The following is a 16,586-nucleotide window of genomic DNA, read 5'->3' as shown; positions in this document are numbered from 1 at the left end:
AAGTTGCTGTTTAAAAAAAATCCGAGATGACGTCAAATGGAGCGCGACGCAAAGTTTCTTCCAACACGCACGATTTTCCAGCCTGGCCTTTTTAAACCAAGCTTGTAGACACTCGGTACAGATGGGAGATAAAGAAATGAGTTCCGGTAAGTCTGTGAAGACAAAACACACAGCCGTGAAAAACTTCGAGAGGTGGAAGAAGAAATACGAGAGGACGAAAGCTATAGTGAAGAGGAAGAGAGCGGCGGACAAGAAACCCGCGTGGCAAGTGGAGCAGGAGGACATCAACAGACTCGTGAAGCGGTACGAACACATCAGCACCAAGGACGTGCTCAAGTTTTCAGACTTCCCCATCTCCAAGAAGACCCTGCTGGGTCTCCAGGAGCATCAGTACCGACAGCCCACCGAGATCCAGAAGCAGACCATCGGCTTCGCTCTGCGAGGGAGAGATGTCCTCGGCGCGGCCAAGACCGGCTCCGGGAAGACGCTAGCCTTCCTCATCCCGGTGCTGGAATGTCTGTACCGCCACCAGTGGACTTCCATGGACGGTCTTGGAGCCCTCATCATATCCCCCACTCGAGAACTGGCCTACCAGACTTTTGAAGTCCTCCGTAAAGTGGGCAAGAACCACGACTTCTCAGCAGGACTCGTCATCGGCGGTAAGGACCTGAAAACCGAGTCAGAAAAGATCGCTAACACCAACATTGTGATCTGCACCCCGGGTCGGATGCTCCAGCACATGGACCAGACCGCCACCTTTCAAGCTACCAGCCTGTTCATGTTAGTCCTGGACGAGGCGGACCGGATCCTGGACCTGGGCTTTGCAGACACGCTTAATGCTATAGTGGAGAACCTCCCCAAGACGAGGCAGACCCTGCTGTTCTCTGCAACCCAGACCAAGTCCGTGAAAGACCTGGCCCGGCTCAGCCTAAAGGATCCGGAGTACGTCTGGGTCCACGAACAGGCCCGGTTCAGCACACCGGCTTCATTGGAGCAGAACTACGTGGTGTGTGAGCTCCACCAGAAGGTCAACATGCTCTACTCCTTCATCAGGTCTCACCTGCACAAGAAGATCATCGTGTTCTTTGCCTGCTGTAAGGAGGTCCAGTACCTGTTCCGGGCCTTCTGCCGCCTCAGGCCCGGGACCCCCATCATGGCCCTGCACGGCAAGCAGCAGCAGATGAAGCGGGTGGAGGTCTACAACATGTTCCTCAGGAAGCAGAACGCCGTGCTCTTCGCCACCGACATCGCCGCCAGGGGCTTGGACTTCCCTGCGGTCCACTGGGTCCTGCAGGTGGACTGTCCAGAGGACGCGGACACCTACATCCACAGGGTGGGCCGAACCGCCCGCTACAAGGAGGGAGGGGAAGCCCTGCTGCTTCTGCTGCCCTCCGAGGAGGACGCCATGGTGGCCCAGCTGCAGGACAAGAAGGTCCCCATCAACAAGATCCAGGTGAGACATCAATGGGTCCACATAGAACCAGAACACGTCTTCTCCTTTTAATCAATACAAGTTGTTGCTTTGATTAAAGCCTCAGAATGAGGGCCGCTTTCTTGCTTTTTAATATGTTAGATTGGTGTATTTTTGAACAGAAAAACATCAAATGATCCTCTAACAAAGAATCTTTGACTTTTCTGACTTAGTGAATAAACAAACTAAAGCAGAAAGTCTGAGTGAACAAATATCAGAACCATCTCTGTGGTACTCAGTGTCTGAGTGGAGTTTAAAGGGATCCACCATTAGTTGTAACATTAGACTTTATTTAATAAACATATGTTTTAACTGTAAAATAAAGATTGTAAAAATACTGTAGGCTGTTTAGTTTTTATAATTTTTTAACTAAAAGTTTAAAAATATTTTAACACGGACGGGGCCTTTTTATTTACACGCAAAGCATTCTGGGTAAACGATGACGTGGATAGGTCCTCGGTGTGAGCGAGCTATATCCACCCTGAAGGTTAATCTTGGACAATATCTGAYGATYGACTCTTTTAAATGAAACCAGAGAGCGTTGACAGAGAGGAGAAGGTAGAAATGACTCAGCCTGCAACTGAAAATATGGATGGAGGACCTCAGTTTAGCTTGTTTGTCGCGCTAGCGCTGAGCTAATACATATAATATAGCATCGGTGCTAAAGCTAACAAGCTAAGCTGAGGTTCTTCTTCCATGAAGCAGCTCTGTTGTCCTCCATCCATATTTTCAGTTACAGGCTGAGTCATTTCTACCTTCTCTCTGTCAACGCTCTCTGGTTTCATTTAAGAGTCGATCATCAGATATTGTCCAAGATTAACCTTCAGGGTGGATATAGCTCGCGCACACTGAGGACCTATCCACGTCATCATTTACCCAGAATGCTTTGCGTGTAAATAAAATGGCTCCGTCTGTGTTAAAATGTATTTTTAAAAATTTACAAAACTAAACAACCTACAGTATTTTTACAGTCTTTATTTTACAGTTAAAATAAATGTTTATCAAATAAAGTCTAATGTTACAACTAATCAGGGATCCCTTTAAGGTTTAATCAAACCAGGTTAATGGAAGAAAGCTCGTAGTTTATTCACTCTTGTCGTTATGAACTCCACCATCAAACGATTGTAGAGTAAAATGTGAGCCCATCTGTCTTACAGCTGAAGTTCGGACCAGACTGGGTCATGATACAATGATCCCAAACACAGCAATTAATCTACAACAGAACAGGTGAAAAGGAACAGAATCAAGGTTCTGCAGTGGTCCAGGTGTTAGAACTATACGTGCCTTTTGATGGGTGGGGTTAAAGATGAATCGATGAGGATGAGAACAGATCGTCACTGAAACCGACAGGAGAACATCGAAACTAAAATCTTTCCTCGTCTCATTCTGTATTTCAGGTGAACCCAGAGAAACTGCAGAACGTCCAGCAGAAGCTCCAGGCCTTCCTGGCCCAGGAGCAGGAGCAGAAAGAACGAGCCCAGAGGTGCTTCGTCTCCTACCTGCGCTCGGTCTACCTGATGAAGAACAAAGACGTGTTTGACGTCTTTAAGCTCAACATCGAGAACTACGCTCTGTCCCTGGGTCTCGCCGTGGCTCCCAGGGTCCGCTTCCTGCACAAAGCTCAGGCACAGAGGGCGGAGAAAGAAGAGAAGCCGTCTGATGAAGAGGAGGAGCTCAGGAGATTTAAGTCCCACTTGAGAGGACCGTCGCCTCAGGAGGACAGTCAGCCCAGCGAGGATGACGACGACGATGGCAGCGACGAAGATGCGGATCAGCCCTTTGCAGCCCAGCCCGGTGCGGACGACGAGGAAGATCTCCGGGACTTGGATCTGCTCACGGTGAAAAGGAAGGACGTCTTCAATCTGGATCAGGATCAGCAGCAGGACGAGGAGCAGGCCAAGGCCTCCAAGAAAAAACTGGAAAAGGAAACAAAATTTAAAGAAGCCAAAAAGCTCCTCAGGAGAAACTTCCAGGTGAACACTAAAGTGACGTTTGACGCTGAAGGACAGGCCGTGCAGCTGTGGCCCCCCGTGCAGCGGGCGGTGACTGACCAAGACCCTGACGAAGAGGACGAGGTTTCGGGCATCAACGTGGAGAAGGCCAAGGAGAGGCTGAGGCGGGAGGATGAGGAGTTTGACAAGGCAGAGTACAGACGCAGGGTGAAGGCCAAACATCGAGAGAAGAGGCTGAAGGCCAAGGCAGCCAGGAGGGAGGCCAGCAAGCGCAGCCGTGGGGTCGACGAGGACGACGAGGAGGACGAAGTCGCAGCCTACCTGGCCAATAACAGCGAAGACGAGTTTGACCCCAGCACACTGCCGGATCCTGACCAGCAGCACTCCTCTGACCAGGAGGAAGAGGAGGAGAGGGAGGAGAAGAAGGAGTCAGCCAAACAGCAGCACAGCAGCGATGAAGAGGAGGAGGAGGATGACRGTGCAGCATCCCTTTCCAATAACAGTGAAGATGAGTTTGACCCCAGCACACTGCCGGATCCTGACCAGCAGCACTCCTCCTCYKMKGAGGAGGAAGAGGAGCAGCAGAGGGAGTCAGCCAAACGGAAGCACAGCAGAGATAAAAAGGAGAAGCTTTCTTCAGGGAAGAGGAAGAAGATGAAGAAGCAGGAGGAAGCACACGCTGCTTTGGACACGGGACTGTCTCTGGCTGAGGATGAGGAGTTAGTTTTACATCTGCTGGGGGGACGAAGGTAGAGACAAAATGTCAAACCTGTGCAGACATTAGCTTTTTGTTTCCCACCTGGACAAATATGGAGAAAGGAAATTAGTCATAAATTAATCTTAAAATCAAAGTGATGCATGATAAAGATATAAAAGTTTGTTCACAATTAAAATAATGTAAAAAAATCACTAAATCTTTTCATTTCTTGCTAATTTATATAAGGACAAGTATTAAATACCACACTATAACATTTATAGCTGAGACTTGTTTGCAGTTTGTCCCCAAACATAATTTAAACAACAAGAACGGCAGCAGATTTAATTATTTATATAAATAAAACGGCATAAAATATTACATCTAAAGAGACAAATTATTCAGAAAAAATAAAAATTGATTATATTGAGACGACAGGGATGATTTGTTGGTTTTAAGGCTGTAAGTTACTACAAGTTAATATTTAATTTTAATGTCAGGTTATGGAGCACAAAAACATGCCAGAGTGTCGTCATCCTGTGTGTCCAGCAGGTGGAGGAAAACCCTGAATCTGTTGCTGCATCACTGCTCGTGTGAAAAAGATGTTTTAGAGTTTGATTGTTAGGATTTCTACGTTCTGACTGATGTCGTCATCATGAGCTTCATCTGCGTTCGTCTCCAGCCAACCTGTCTCAGTCTGGGAGGGTTGTGTCCAGGTCTCGACTCGGCTCCACTTGGTTTAAGTAGTAACCCAGTTTTATCTAACACCAGAAACTAACAAACACTGAAAGACCTGAAAATGATCAAATCTTCAGGGCTTTTATTCTCTCTGGTTCAAGACCCTCCTGCAGGTCTTAGGTTTGTTGCTGATGTGGAACYCGTGGGTTTGTTGTGACTTTCCACTTGTTGAAGTTAAGACCTGGAGTTACAGACGTGCCTTTTTAATCGTTTTGGCTGCAGCTGTTTGTTAACCTGCTGCAAATTGAAAACTTGTTCATGAAAAAGAAAGGATAAAACCACCCAATGAATATGATGATTGTGATGTTCAGCAGCTGGTTGGTTTARACTTGATCACACTAATAATTCTGTGAAAGATCTTCCCTGATTTGATTAACAGTTTATTAACTAGTTTAAATATCAACCAAGAGAAAAAAATATCATGTAGGGGTGGAAGATGAGCAAATGTCAATAAAAAGTTAGAACAAAGAAATGTGAGAAAATACAGTATGTGATGCAAACCCAACATTAAAGAGTGCAGGCAATGAGTAAGGTTTTTAAATTAACGTTAAAGTCTCTTTTTTAGTTTCACACATGTATAGTCAATTGTTTTTCTATTTATCAAGGTTTTATAGTGGAATTTTACAGTTATTTTTATTACCACACAATCATAATCAACTTTTACTCCTAAGACAAATTTTAAATTATGCAGCATTCTCTGCTCTGTGACAAATATATGCAGTACACACACACACACACACACACACATATATATATATATATATATATACACACACACACACATACATATATATCAGTGCTAACATTTACTTTTTGTTGTAAAACGAGATTTCAGTGGGATTTTCCTGGTTTATTAAAATAAATGTTTGAATTTTCGTCGTCATTCATCATTTAAAAAGTTGATCTAACATTAAATATTTGGAATTATGATGCTTATTCAAGTTTCTGATTGGTCCATTTCTTGCTTTAAATGCACTTATTGCCCTCTAGTGGAGAAAAGTTATATTACAACTAAAACCAAACTTGGTAGTTTTAGATCATATCACTTCTTTGGTGGTTATTATTTAGTTATTTTCCAAGTTCTTATCTTTAACTTTATTATAATTTTAAAATGTTTTGTTGGATTTTGTATGTACGATCACAAGTGTGCATATGTACAGATGGACTTGTGTTCCATCCATTAGGATGAACCTAATTGGGAAGACGATTAGCGCCACAAAGCAATAAATAAAATAAAAATTCCTGAGTTCTGACTTTTTTCTCAGAATTCTGAGATTAAAGTCAAAACTGACTTTATAATAATTGCCTTTATTTGTGTATAAATAACATTTTAAAATTTTAATTGGCCCATGTGCACAACTAGAAGTTTGTTATGATGATACAATTAGATTCAGGTGTTTTCATGCAGTCAATGTGTGCTCAGTTTTAAATGTACAATAATCAGATCTGACCTTCACCATACTGACTATTTGTGGAAAACTACTTAAGCACAAAAGCAAGGCATGTTGGAAAAAAATAGAAATAAAGCTGTTGATGCTCATCAGGCTGCAGTAAAATGACACATTTATAAAGTTAGAACTCCACTAATCTACAGTCTGGGTTAATAACAGGCTACTGTTACAAAGATCTTTTCAATCTACGTAAAGACCAACAAATACACAGATAAACCTCCAAATAACCACAGCACTCCAATTTTCTGTTTCGATCATTTATACAAGCCTAAAAGCTGCTGAAACCTTGTTCTGGACTGATAAAACTATAAATGAAATGCAATTTATGTTTGGAGTAAAAATGAAAGTAAGCAACTTCAGCAAACAGGACTTATCTAAAGCATGCTGGTGGTAGGGTTATGGTTTGGACTCATTTTGGTGAATTAAGTCGGAACGGCTTCATAATAAATAAATAAAGGCTTCATTTATCAGAATCTGTAACGTCACCTTCAACCTCAACACCAATGGTAGAAAATATTAGGGATCACACGAGAAAAAGCTGAAGTCTAGTGCACAAGCTGTGTTTATTCCTGTAACACTGTACAAAACACTCTTTATAAAAATAAAACACAGGTTTGAATTGGTCCCAGTCTTGTGCTGAATATGACCAAATAAGAATTCTGATAACTTTTGGAATGATTCTGTTTTTCTTCAGCTGTAAACTAGTTTTTTTTTCTTTCTGAACTTCAACACAGATATACAGTACTTGTGGATCCGAGGTAAGTTTGTACATCTTGGAGGGAATTATTGTGTTATAAAAGAACTGAAATAAATGTTTTACAGGACTGAAAATAATATTATTGACAAAAAAAAGGCAGTTTATGAACAACAATTTACAATGAAAGTAAAACTTTACGCATACCACGACAAATCAAGAGCTACAAACTGTTAAGAATTAAAATATAGTGGAGGGGCGGGGTTTGATTATGAGGGATATTTTATATCCCGCAGTGGAAGGAGATCGTCTCTACATTTACTTTCAGCTTCCCTAAATCCATTACAGCTTGCATCTGCTTCTGCCATCCAGCAGGCTGTGGAAATCCCACATTCAGTACGGAGCTTGTGATTGGCTGAGAGGCAGAGCAGGAAGCCACCAGTGGCCGATAAAGCAGCATCCACCCTGGAGAGCAAGATACATAAATAAAGAGGCATTTCTTTCTTTTCAGCTTCTACAGAAGACAACTTTTATCAGTCATACATTCATATATAAACATTTATGAATATTTTACATAAGCGTCGTCTACACCTCATAGCTCTGAAGTAAGATAAATGGATGGCTTCATAACAAAGGCCTTAGCTGGGTGCGGGAGCTCAAATTTAATTAGTTATTTTTGTCACCTGTTCTCTGCCGTTTGGTCAGTAACTGATGTGAAAGAGTTAAATATTGACAGCATCGTGTCAGAGATCTGAGTGCTGCGATGTGATAAACGTTCAAACCAGATGTTTGCGCCGTTTCTTCTTCATAGAAAGTTGTCCGCCTAAAGAGAAGCAAGGTTTTTCATCCAGCCAGAGCCTTGTTTATCCAGCAACTAGATTCATGTCAGCCATAAATCAAAGCTGCTCCCCCCGCCCCCCCCACTCCCACTTCTCCAAACAGCTGCCTCCAAATGAACCGACAAAAATGCTCCATCTTCACTTTCCGTCCTTGGCAGCATCTATAGGAGTCCATTCTAGGTAAGGTCCTGCCTTGTCCTGTTCGCCAAGCCGAAAAGGCCTTAGCGGGGAACTCAGTCTGGCCCATCATCAAGCTGAGGGACGCTGGAGGCGAGCGCTAGCTGCGGCCCCGATGGGTGGCCTGCTTGTGGGCCATGCGTGAGCACGAAGCGCAGCAGGTCGTTTTGTAGTAATCGTACACGCAGAGGCGAGCCTGGACCACCACGTTGCAGTTAAAGTGCATGTCTCTGCAGTTCTCATCTGAAACACAGAGTCTTACGTCACTTGTTTTGTACCAAGAGAACTGAGTTAGAACAGGTGAAAAGGTCGTGCCGCCGTGGACGTCACTAATTACCACGTGTTCACGCGGATGCTAAAGCCATCAGCAAACATTCAGCGAGGTGCTCGGCGCTATTCCAGAAAGCAGAATTAAAGCTGACTGACCTATGTGAGGAACGCAGGGCTCAGGGTTGCAGTCCTCCCTCTCTGCTGGTTTCAGCTGCTCGTCACAGCCTTCACTGGACTGCACATCGTCAGACAGGCAGCGGACCTCCCGCACCCGGAAACCTCGCTCGCATGTTTTTGAACACTGGAAGAGGAGTCAGTGACAGGAGTCAACCTTTTGGTCCCATAAAACAAGAGTTGATAGCTTTAAGCTAAATATTTCTCCTTGATAATTCACCTACATGTGGACAAAGTCTGCATAAAAACAGACTTTTTATGTGAATATTCTAAACCAGGAGTTCCCAAACTTTTCCATGCCGCAGCCCCCAAATAGCATTAGCTTCTGGCCAGGGAACCCCCCTTGCAAACCTACAAACAATGCTACAAAATATAAACTTTTACGTTTTTTTTTTCCACTTTAATTCACTATTCAGTATTTGTTACAGTTAGCAGAACAATTTTATTAACTAACATGTTTTAAATACTATTGTTACCACTGAAAAATAAAACTTTTCAACAAMCAGTTGATGATAAAAACAGAACCAAATAAAATCAAACATCTCTTAAAATCTCTTAAATTACATATATTCATATAAATTATATTTTAAAATAATGATTAAAAACATTTGATTTCATGATAACGATTAAAAACGTTTGTTAGATTATATTCCCTCCAGATGTCTGAGGCCTTCTTACTGCCCCCTGGTCCAAGTAGGGGGTCTCTGTAGTACATAGGGGGAGTTTCTTGTTGTGTGGGTGGAGTTTGTCATACACGTAATTGACAGAGTTCTTGATGTGAGCAGAGTTGGTCCTGAACATGATTGGTGGAAATGGTGAGTGGGCGGAGTTTGTCCTAACCTTGATTGGCGGAGTTTGGATAATAGGTGGAGGTTTGSTGTGGGCAAAGCTTGGCAAAACTGTGATTGGTCGGATTGACTTTTCTTGTCAGGCAATTTAACAGAAAGTAAAATTTGTGTGAACATGTAAACATAATTTATTGACATCAAATTTTATATGGCAAGCACCTTCCAGTCTCAAATTGTGACAAATAATAATTCATATTTATATATAGTGATCTTTTTACAAGCAGGTTAGGGCCAAATTGTTACACGTCCCTCCACATGTACGGCATTCAAATTTTGTGCAGTTAGCACCTTCCTGTTTCAAGTTACAACTAAAATATTCTTCAAACCCCACTCAAAACAGTCARTCTAACCAGTCACGTCTTTAACAAACTCAAAAGAATCAAACAGATCAATCATGTCTTAGATAAACTCCTCCCACAAAACAAGAACCTCCTACTTATTTACTGCAGAGACACTCTTCTTACCCGATCTATCATCTAAAACTGGAAAAAGGGTCTCGTCTTACAGCGCTCCAGTCAGTGTGGTACCACTTGGCTCCACAGGCCTTCAGGTTGCAGCTCTGCTGACTGAGCGGTCGGTTCAAGGATGAGCATTCGTAAGGCGGCATGACGGTGATTCCTTCATCTGACTTCATTAAACACACTACTGACCTCTGCTGGCTGCCGGGGCCACACTCTGCAGAGCACTGCATGCCCAAAAACAGGCAATGAAAGGAAAAACAAGACATGAATAAAAGTTTCAGCTAAAGTCTAGATAATCAACCTCTCCTTAAAGCGTATGTATGTCATACCTGACTCCAGGGACCCGTGAACCATTCGATGCGATTCTCACAGGGGCCGTTGTTGCAGACCTGAGAGTCTGCAGGCCGCTCGCTGCCGCATCCCTCCAGAGGAAGACTGCTGATGTGGTTAGTCAGGCAGAGGACTCCCCTGGTTCGTACGCCCATCCCACATTCAGCGGAGCACTGTGGGACAAACAGACATCAAACATCCCTTAAAATAATAAAACTATATTAGAACTACCCTTAAATACTCAGATTTTCTATTCTAAAACTCTGATGAAAACAAACRTCCATGCTACTGTTTTAACAAACAAAATAAAGTTACTGACTCCCTGACCCCTTACCCTAAACCTAACCTCACCCTAAAACTAACCTAAACTCAATTCAAACCATAGTTCTAAACCTAACTCCCAAACCAACAACACCATTTCCCGTCATGAGGACTATAGGCTTGGGCCCCCATGAGTACCAGTTGGTTCCCATAAATAGGTGTATGCCAAAAATGGTCCCCACATAGTAGGGAATACCTGCCTGTACACACACACACACACACGCACGCACGCACGCACACACACACACACACACACAAATTTGCACAGCTGTACATTTGGGGAAATTCCATTGACTTTTATTACATTTCTACAGCCTAACCCTGACCACAAACCCTAAGGCTAACCTCACAGGTAGATCTACCTGACCCTAAAACTAACCTAAACTCAAATAACACCTTGGTCCTAAATCCAACCCCCAACTCACCAATGTCATTTAAACCAAATGGGGACTCGACTTAGGTCCCCAAATCCACCAGTTGTCCCCAAATGTAGGATTTTTGTCTTAAAATTGCCCCAAATGTCACCAAAAACAACCCCCCCCACACACTCATCTCTCTAACTTTGTGTGGATTTTGTATTGACTTCCAATCATTTCTGCAGCCTAATCCTAACCCTAATCTACACATATTGACAGATTTACTGTATATTTCACATCACTAAACTTCCTTTACGGCAATGTAGGCATTCAGTATCAAGAAAGCAGTAATGCAACAGAGTGGATGCATTCCACCGTAAAAGAGACACTCAATTTAAATTTTTTATTGCAGGGATTAATTTTACCCATAGAAWATTTTACTTCCTATCATGGATCAGTTRGCAGCAGCATTGCACCRGCATGATTGGYTTAGTCTGGGTGGGTTRRATCAGCTTGCAGCTGGGAGGGAAGCAACATGAGGACTGAGCCACCTCGTTGTTTTGTGACCAGGAAGGAGCTCYCAGCAGCACCCGCTCTTCATCAGAGAGCTGCGTTCACGTCAGAGTTTCTAAAAGTCCCCATAACACCAGAAAAACAGTCGCTAGATTTYCGCTWGTMGCTTATTTCACAACATGTCCTGCAATCCGTCACTTCTCTCTCATGTCAGCCGTGTGTTGACTCAGACATGCATTGAAATGGTCAAATTGTCCAAAATCATGGGATTTTTAAAAAAATATTTATCATATAATATTTAGCTTATTATTTATCATCATCATAGTATATGATAATTTATGTACGTCTGGCGACACTGGTTACAGCTTCCTTGAGAATGAACACTTACATTGCTGGAAAGAAATTTTCACTGATGTGAAACATAAATCTGTCAATCTGTGTTGGATTACCCTGGCTTTCTCAAGGACCCGGATRTGTGGCACAAAAATTGAATTTTGAAATAAAAATTGAATTAAAGAAGTAAAAGTGAAAATAGTCAAACTGAATTTTCAATACAACAAAATACGGTTTCAAAGCTAAATAATTAAGATTCTAACCATTAAATTCAGTTTAAACGTAGTGAAATAAATGTTCAAACCAATGAATTTCATTYAAAATTACACACAGTCAGTCTGAGCAATTTAAATTCAGTTTCCGATGGCACAAGTTTTTTTCCCATACCTTAGCGCTAAACCTAACCCCTGACTTACAAATGGGTTTTTCTATTGTGTGGACCAGACAAATGTCCACACAATGACAAAATGTCCTCATAAGCATAGCATAATGTCAAAATATGTACATGAACACACACCATGTTGCCCCAGTTTGTGTAGAACCAGCTCTTGGCGCAGGCTCCCATGTCACAGTTTTCTACATCGACGGGCCGCAGGTTCATGTTGCACTCTTCATCGAGAACAAAGTCGCCCTCATTGCTGACGCAGCGAACCTCTCTGGACCTCTGACCCAGCCCACACGGCACTGAGCACTGCAAAGACAGACCACACGGTTAATATGGCAGACTGTGTCGCCTTWAATCACAGACACACTGATTATGTAAAAAAGGGGGAAAAAAGGTATTTTATTGGGACATCAGAGTTAAACGTGCACCCCTGATGGTGAACAGGACAGTGTRACTCTGCCACTGTGGCTGACTGCTGCCACTCACAGCGGTCCAGTCGGAGCGGATCTGCCACTCACTGCAGATCTTCAGCTGGCAGGAGCTGGTTGTGTCGGGTCGCTCCAGGTGTCGGCAGCGGCTCGTGTGGACATTGAGGGTGCGGTTGGCGTAAACCTGGCGGCACAGGACCTGCCGGTGCTGCATGCCCAGGCCGCAGGTCTTACTGCACTCGGACCACTCTCCAATATCCCAGCTGATTGAGGGAAGACGTGATGTCAGGAATGTTACAAAATACTTATTTGTTTAGATTTTCTTTTCTTTTTGTATTTTTGGGGGATAGGGTGACTGCGTGTGTATTGTTCTTCTATAAGAATGAAAGATAAGATTACAAAGATTCACTACATGTAAACAAGTAACAACTGAGAGCTCATGTTCAATATAAAATGTAAAGATATAAACATTAGCAAAAGTACTGCATACCACACATTATACAGATATATTTTACAGATGGAAATTAGCATTAGGCTAAATCTGGTGCAATGCATCAAATTATGTTTTAATTGCACACTGTCCTGAATAAATAATTCATTCAAAAAATACACCCATCAACAGACTGTTATATATACTGTAGTTCCTTGTGAGACATAATTTGATCCAATGTGAAGTTGAGTCTTGGCTGTGCTTTTTCCCAACCAAACTGCGATCAAGGAACTTTAAATCTTAGCYTTTTTGGAATAGTTTGTTTGATTTTTCTTTTTATTATATAAATTGGCAGGGATGCACCCCCCTCACAGCATTATTAAGGCTGACTAAACTGGGTTGGGTGAGAGATAAGAAAGAAGGGCAGGTTTTGTTGCTGGTTACGTTATTGGCCAGAAACGTGATAGTTTTGGGTTGGAAGTCAGGCAAGCCCCTACTTTTGAACTGTGGTTGACAGATTTTGGAAATGTGCTCCATTTGGAGGAAATTAGGTTTATTTTGTTTAACCCAGAAAGAATATTTTATAAGATTTGGCAACCAGTCATTATCTGTATGAATGAACTTTAGTAATATATRCATTATGTAAAAGTAAGGACAGCAAGGACATTTGTGTTTTGTAGACTATTTCTTTGGTGTAATTGCTTATGAGTAATAAATCCTACACCAATGGAAAGCCTGTTAAACTTCCATTTAAATGGTGCCACATTTGTAAGGAACATGCATTTGTGGGATGGGAAGTAGAGCTGAGTATGTGGGTTGAGCACATGAAAAACTTGCCAACTCTTCTCTGCCATTGCCAAATACAACACTTGTTTTGAGCTTCTGGTTCCTCCTAAGTGCTGCCAGTCAGGTTCCAGGTATAAGATTTATTGCCAAGAAGCATTGTTACAACATAGAAATCATCTACAAACTATCAAACAGAAATCCAGCAATATATAATAAGCTAAATTATCTCCAAACAATTTGACTTTTGAGCATTTTTTTTTTCATTAATCATGACTCCAGACCGATGCAAAAAAAAAAAAAAACATTAAAGGCTGTTGCTTTTCCTGTTTAAYCTTAGTTTTGTGGCCACAACATTTATCACATTACCAACACACCCATTCCCAATATAGTATCTAAGATTTGTTTGTGACCACTGAAGATCACCCCTGAATTTTGACTCTATTAATACAATCAACACATTTCAGTTTAAATGTCAGTGATCCTAACGTTGTGACTGACTGATCATTTGTCCCAGTGATTACAAAATAGTTGAATAAATAGTCTAATGATCTTAAAATATGAATTCTTACAATGCTGGGCATGGCTGCAGGTTGCAGGCCTCCTCCTGTGGTGTTGGACGGCTGCTACTGTCACACAAAGTGTCTGACACCTGAACGTGGTTCTGCCGGTGGACGCAGTGAAGGACCGTATATCTGAAGCCTGAGAAGGAAATGCACTTTGTTCACCTGATGAACAAAACTATAATGAATTTTTACAGAAGGTATTTACCTTTTCCACAGGTGGCGCTACATTCTGTTGCTCCAGTTAGTTTCCAGTTGTACTCTCGCTCCCGCCTRGGCGGCTGAACCGCAGGTACCTGGTTGTCAGGGAGATGAGGGGGATATCCCCCGCCTCCTGCTGAATTTGAGTTTTCCTGTTGAGCATTATTGTGCTGGTTGTACTCGTTTTGCCCATTTATTGGTTCTTCTGAGACACAAAGAGAAACAACCCAGCAAATTAAAGACACCAATGTGTGTAGAGCTATGGCTAAAGCTTGGTTTTATTCATGATGATCAATGATCTGATAGTTATTTTCTCCTGTGGATGGGTTTATTTTACCTTCTGGTCCGTGGTTTGGCTGCTGAGGCACGGCTGGTTTCTCTGAGGGGAGAAGGTATTCGTAGTGAACACCCGGGTTTGGCTGCTGGAAGATCATCTGAGGAAAAGTGGATGAGACTTCTCAAACTATCCTGTGGTTTCCTTGTTTTGGTTTAAACATTCTTCTCTCCCACATTCCGTCTGTTGTCTCACGTCAAATACTTTTCAGGATATTAGGAGAGATTTTTTTCTTTCCTTTTTTTTAGTTATACTCACAAAAACATCCAGGATTTCATTGGTGGGGCCTTCTGCAAGAAAGGATTCCCCGGCTGTGGTGCTTATCTCATTGGGTCTGCGGTAGGTGAACATGGTCCCTCCACCCTCGTACTTTCCTGGTCGGTCAATGGCCCAGTTTCCATTAATAATGGATCTCCCCGAACGGCTTCGCAAAGCTGGAAGACAGCGAGTTAATGACCACACAAYCACCACCACAGACATAACAGTAAAAAAAAAAAGAGAAGGACAGCTAACTGAGGATGAAGAAAAGGCTCTCAAAGCAGCATGGCAATGTATTTGTGCTGGCAAATCTTTCATGCAAACCTTTGCAACAAAATCCGCCAAGATGTTTTCCACTGATTCCATGGATTAAATGCAGGAAGCCATTAGGAAAGAATTAAGAACGTAACATTAGACAGGGTGGTAAAAGARAGTGTTTGGACAACTAAAAGCACTGTTAGATATCCACAGGAAGGAACAAAGACCTATTGTGAAAAAAGAGATATATAGTACAATGAAGATCCTGYAGGTGATCCCAGCAGGATTTTAGCTCCTATTATGTTCTCATTAAGAAACGCTGCAAAACAATATTTAAAACGTGTTGATTTGCATTCTCAGCTTCTAGTTTATTTCAGTTTATTTTATTGCGCAAGTGATGGTTTATTGGCTACTGTTTTTGGAGGTTTGGAGATCTATGTGTGCGATATTAACTACTAAGTGTTACACTGTGTAAGAAAACTGTCAGTTTAAATAAGAGAAAACAGGAAAAAATGGCCTCCTTGCAGATGAACACTCAGAAAGTTRGCAAAGGAATAAACCCAACTTGTTCATGCTGTTTCTAGTATTTTTAAGAGTGGTAAAAGTCCTCCTAATTAGAAAAGAATGATGGGGTTTAAGGGTGAGATCTTTTAATGAAAGCWTGTTTATGCACTTTCCTGAAGGGGTGGGGAGATCACGGCTGTCCCCCACTTTGTCCTGAGTCGGGACAAGGCTCTCATTAATGTCAGGCATTCCAACAAGTCACTTCAAAACACAACCCACAGCCGTGTCCCACTGTTACACCTTTGTGAAAACACCAATAATTCTTGTTGGTGCTGACTGCACACTGGAGAAATCACAAAAACATGTCCTGGATTTAATGAATTTAATCTACACCATAACACTTTATGTGGTGGGTGGATATTTCTTTACCAGCTGAAAGTAAGTGCAAAACCAGAATGGAAAATAAAACAATATTTGCAAAGAGACAGCTAAATTAGCTGTTTGACGACACGTTTTCCAACACTTCTAGAGTACCAGTCAAAACTTTGAACACAGAGGAACTATTATTTTTTTGCCACAAAACTTACATTCTTTAAAGAGGCACAAATCTTGCAAGCCAACATAAATATCTGTTAGAACTCAAAGTGCATAAAGGGAATGACTCTCAACTACTACCGCGCCAAACCTTAACTCAACAACTGTGAAATGGACTGGGTTATAACCATTTTTGTGTTTGCTGTGTTCAATAAGCTGCGATGGCCATATTTATTCAGGATGACTCCCAAAGATGATGAGTTGTATAGATGCACATTCAGTGATT

General features: G+C 42.1%; 2 protein-coding genes across 5 annotated transcripts in view; one reads left to right on the top strand and one right to left on the bottom strand.

The window, feature by feature from the left end:
- The first annotated feature begins 43 nt into the window (after positions 1-43).
- On the top strand, positions 44-4,398 carry ddx10 (DEAD (Asp-Glu-Ala-Asp) box polypeptide 10). The gene is made up of 2 exons (XM_014026111.1): positions 44-1,453; positions 2,869-4,398. Exons 1-2 carry the CDS (start codon positions 122-124, stop codon positions 4,174-4,176), a joined length of 2,640 nt encoding a protein of 879 aa, XP_013881565.1. The 5' UTR covers positions 44-121; the 3' UTR covers positions 4,177-4,398.
- A 2,149-nt stretch (positions 4,399-6,547) lies between these two features.
- The window catches only part of thsd4 (thrombospondin type 1 domain containing 4), a 46,470-nt gene continuing 36,431 nt past the window's right edge, over positions 6,548-16,586 (bottom strand). For 2 of the 4 annotated variants that reach the window (XM_014026107.1, XM_014026110.1), the window contains 10 exons: positions 15,005-15,180; positions 14,750-14,846; positions 14,420-14,617; positions 14,221-14,350; positions 12,494-12,698; positions 12,140-12,313; positions 10,099-10,272; positions 9,814-9,993; positions 8,443-8,587; positions 6,548-7,465 (listed from right to left, as the gene is read on the bottom strand). In XM_014026107.1, the coding sequence (XP_013881561.1) occupies positions 7,284-7,465; positions 8,443-8,587; positions 9,814-9,993; positions 10,099-10,272; positions 12,140-12,313; positions 12,494-12,698; positions 14,221-14,350; positions 14,420-14,617; positions 14,750-14,846; positions 15,005-15,180 (1,661 nt within the window). In that variant the 3' untranslated portion in view covers positions 6,548-7,283. Of the gene's footprint in view, positions 7,466-7,504; positions 8,260-8,442; positions 8,588-9,813; positions 9,994-10,098; positions 10,273-12,139; positions 12,314-12,493; positions 12,699-14,220; positions 14,351-14,419; positions 14,618-14,749; positions 14,847-15,004; positions 15,181-16,586 lie in introns of those variants that run through there. The other 2 variants (XM_014026108.1, XM_014026109.1) reach the window with 2 other exon arrangements.

Source organism: Austrofundulus limnaeus, unplaced genomic scaffold, assembly GCF_001266775.1.
Source record: "Austrofundulus limnaeus strain Quisiro unplaced genomic scaffold, Austrofundulus_limnaeus-1.0 Scaffold525, whole genome shotgun sequence".
NCBI classification, from domain to species: domain Eukaryota; kingdom Metazoa; phylum Chordata; class Actinopteri; order Cyprinodontiformes; family Rivulidae; genus Austrofundulus; species Austrofundulus limnaeus.
Note: the sequence above shows the minus strand (reverse complement) of the source record. Positions and strands in the feature narration are given on the sequence as shown.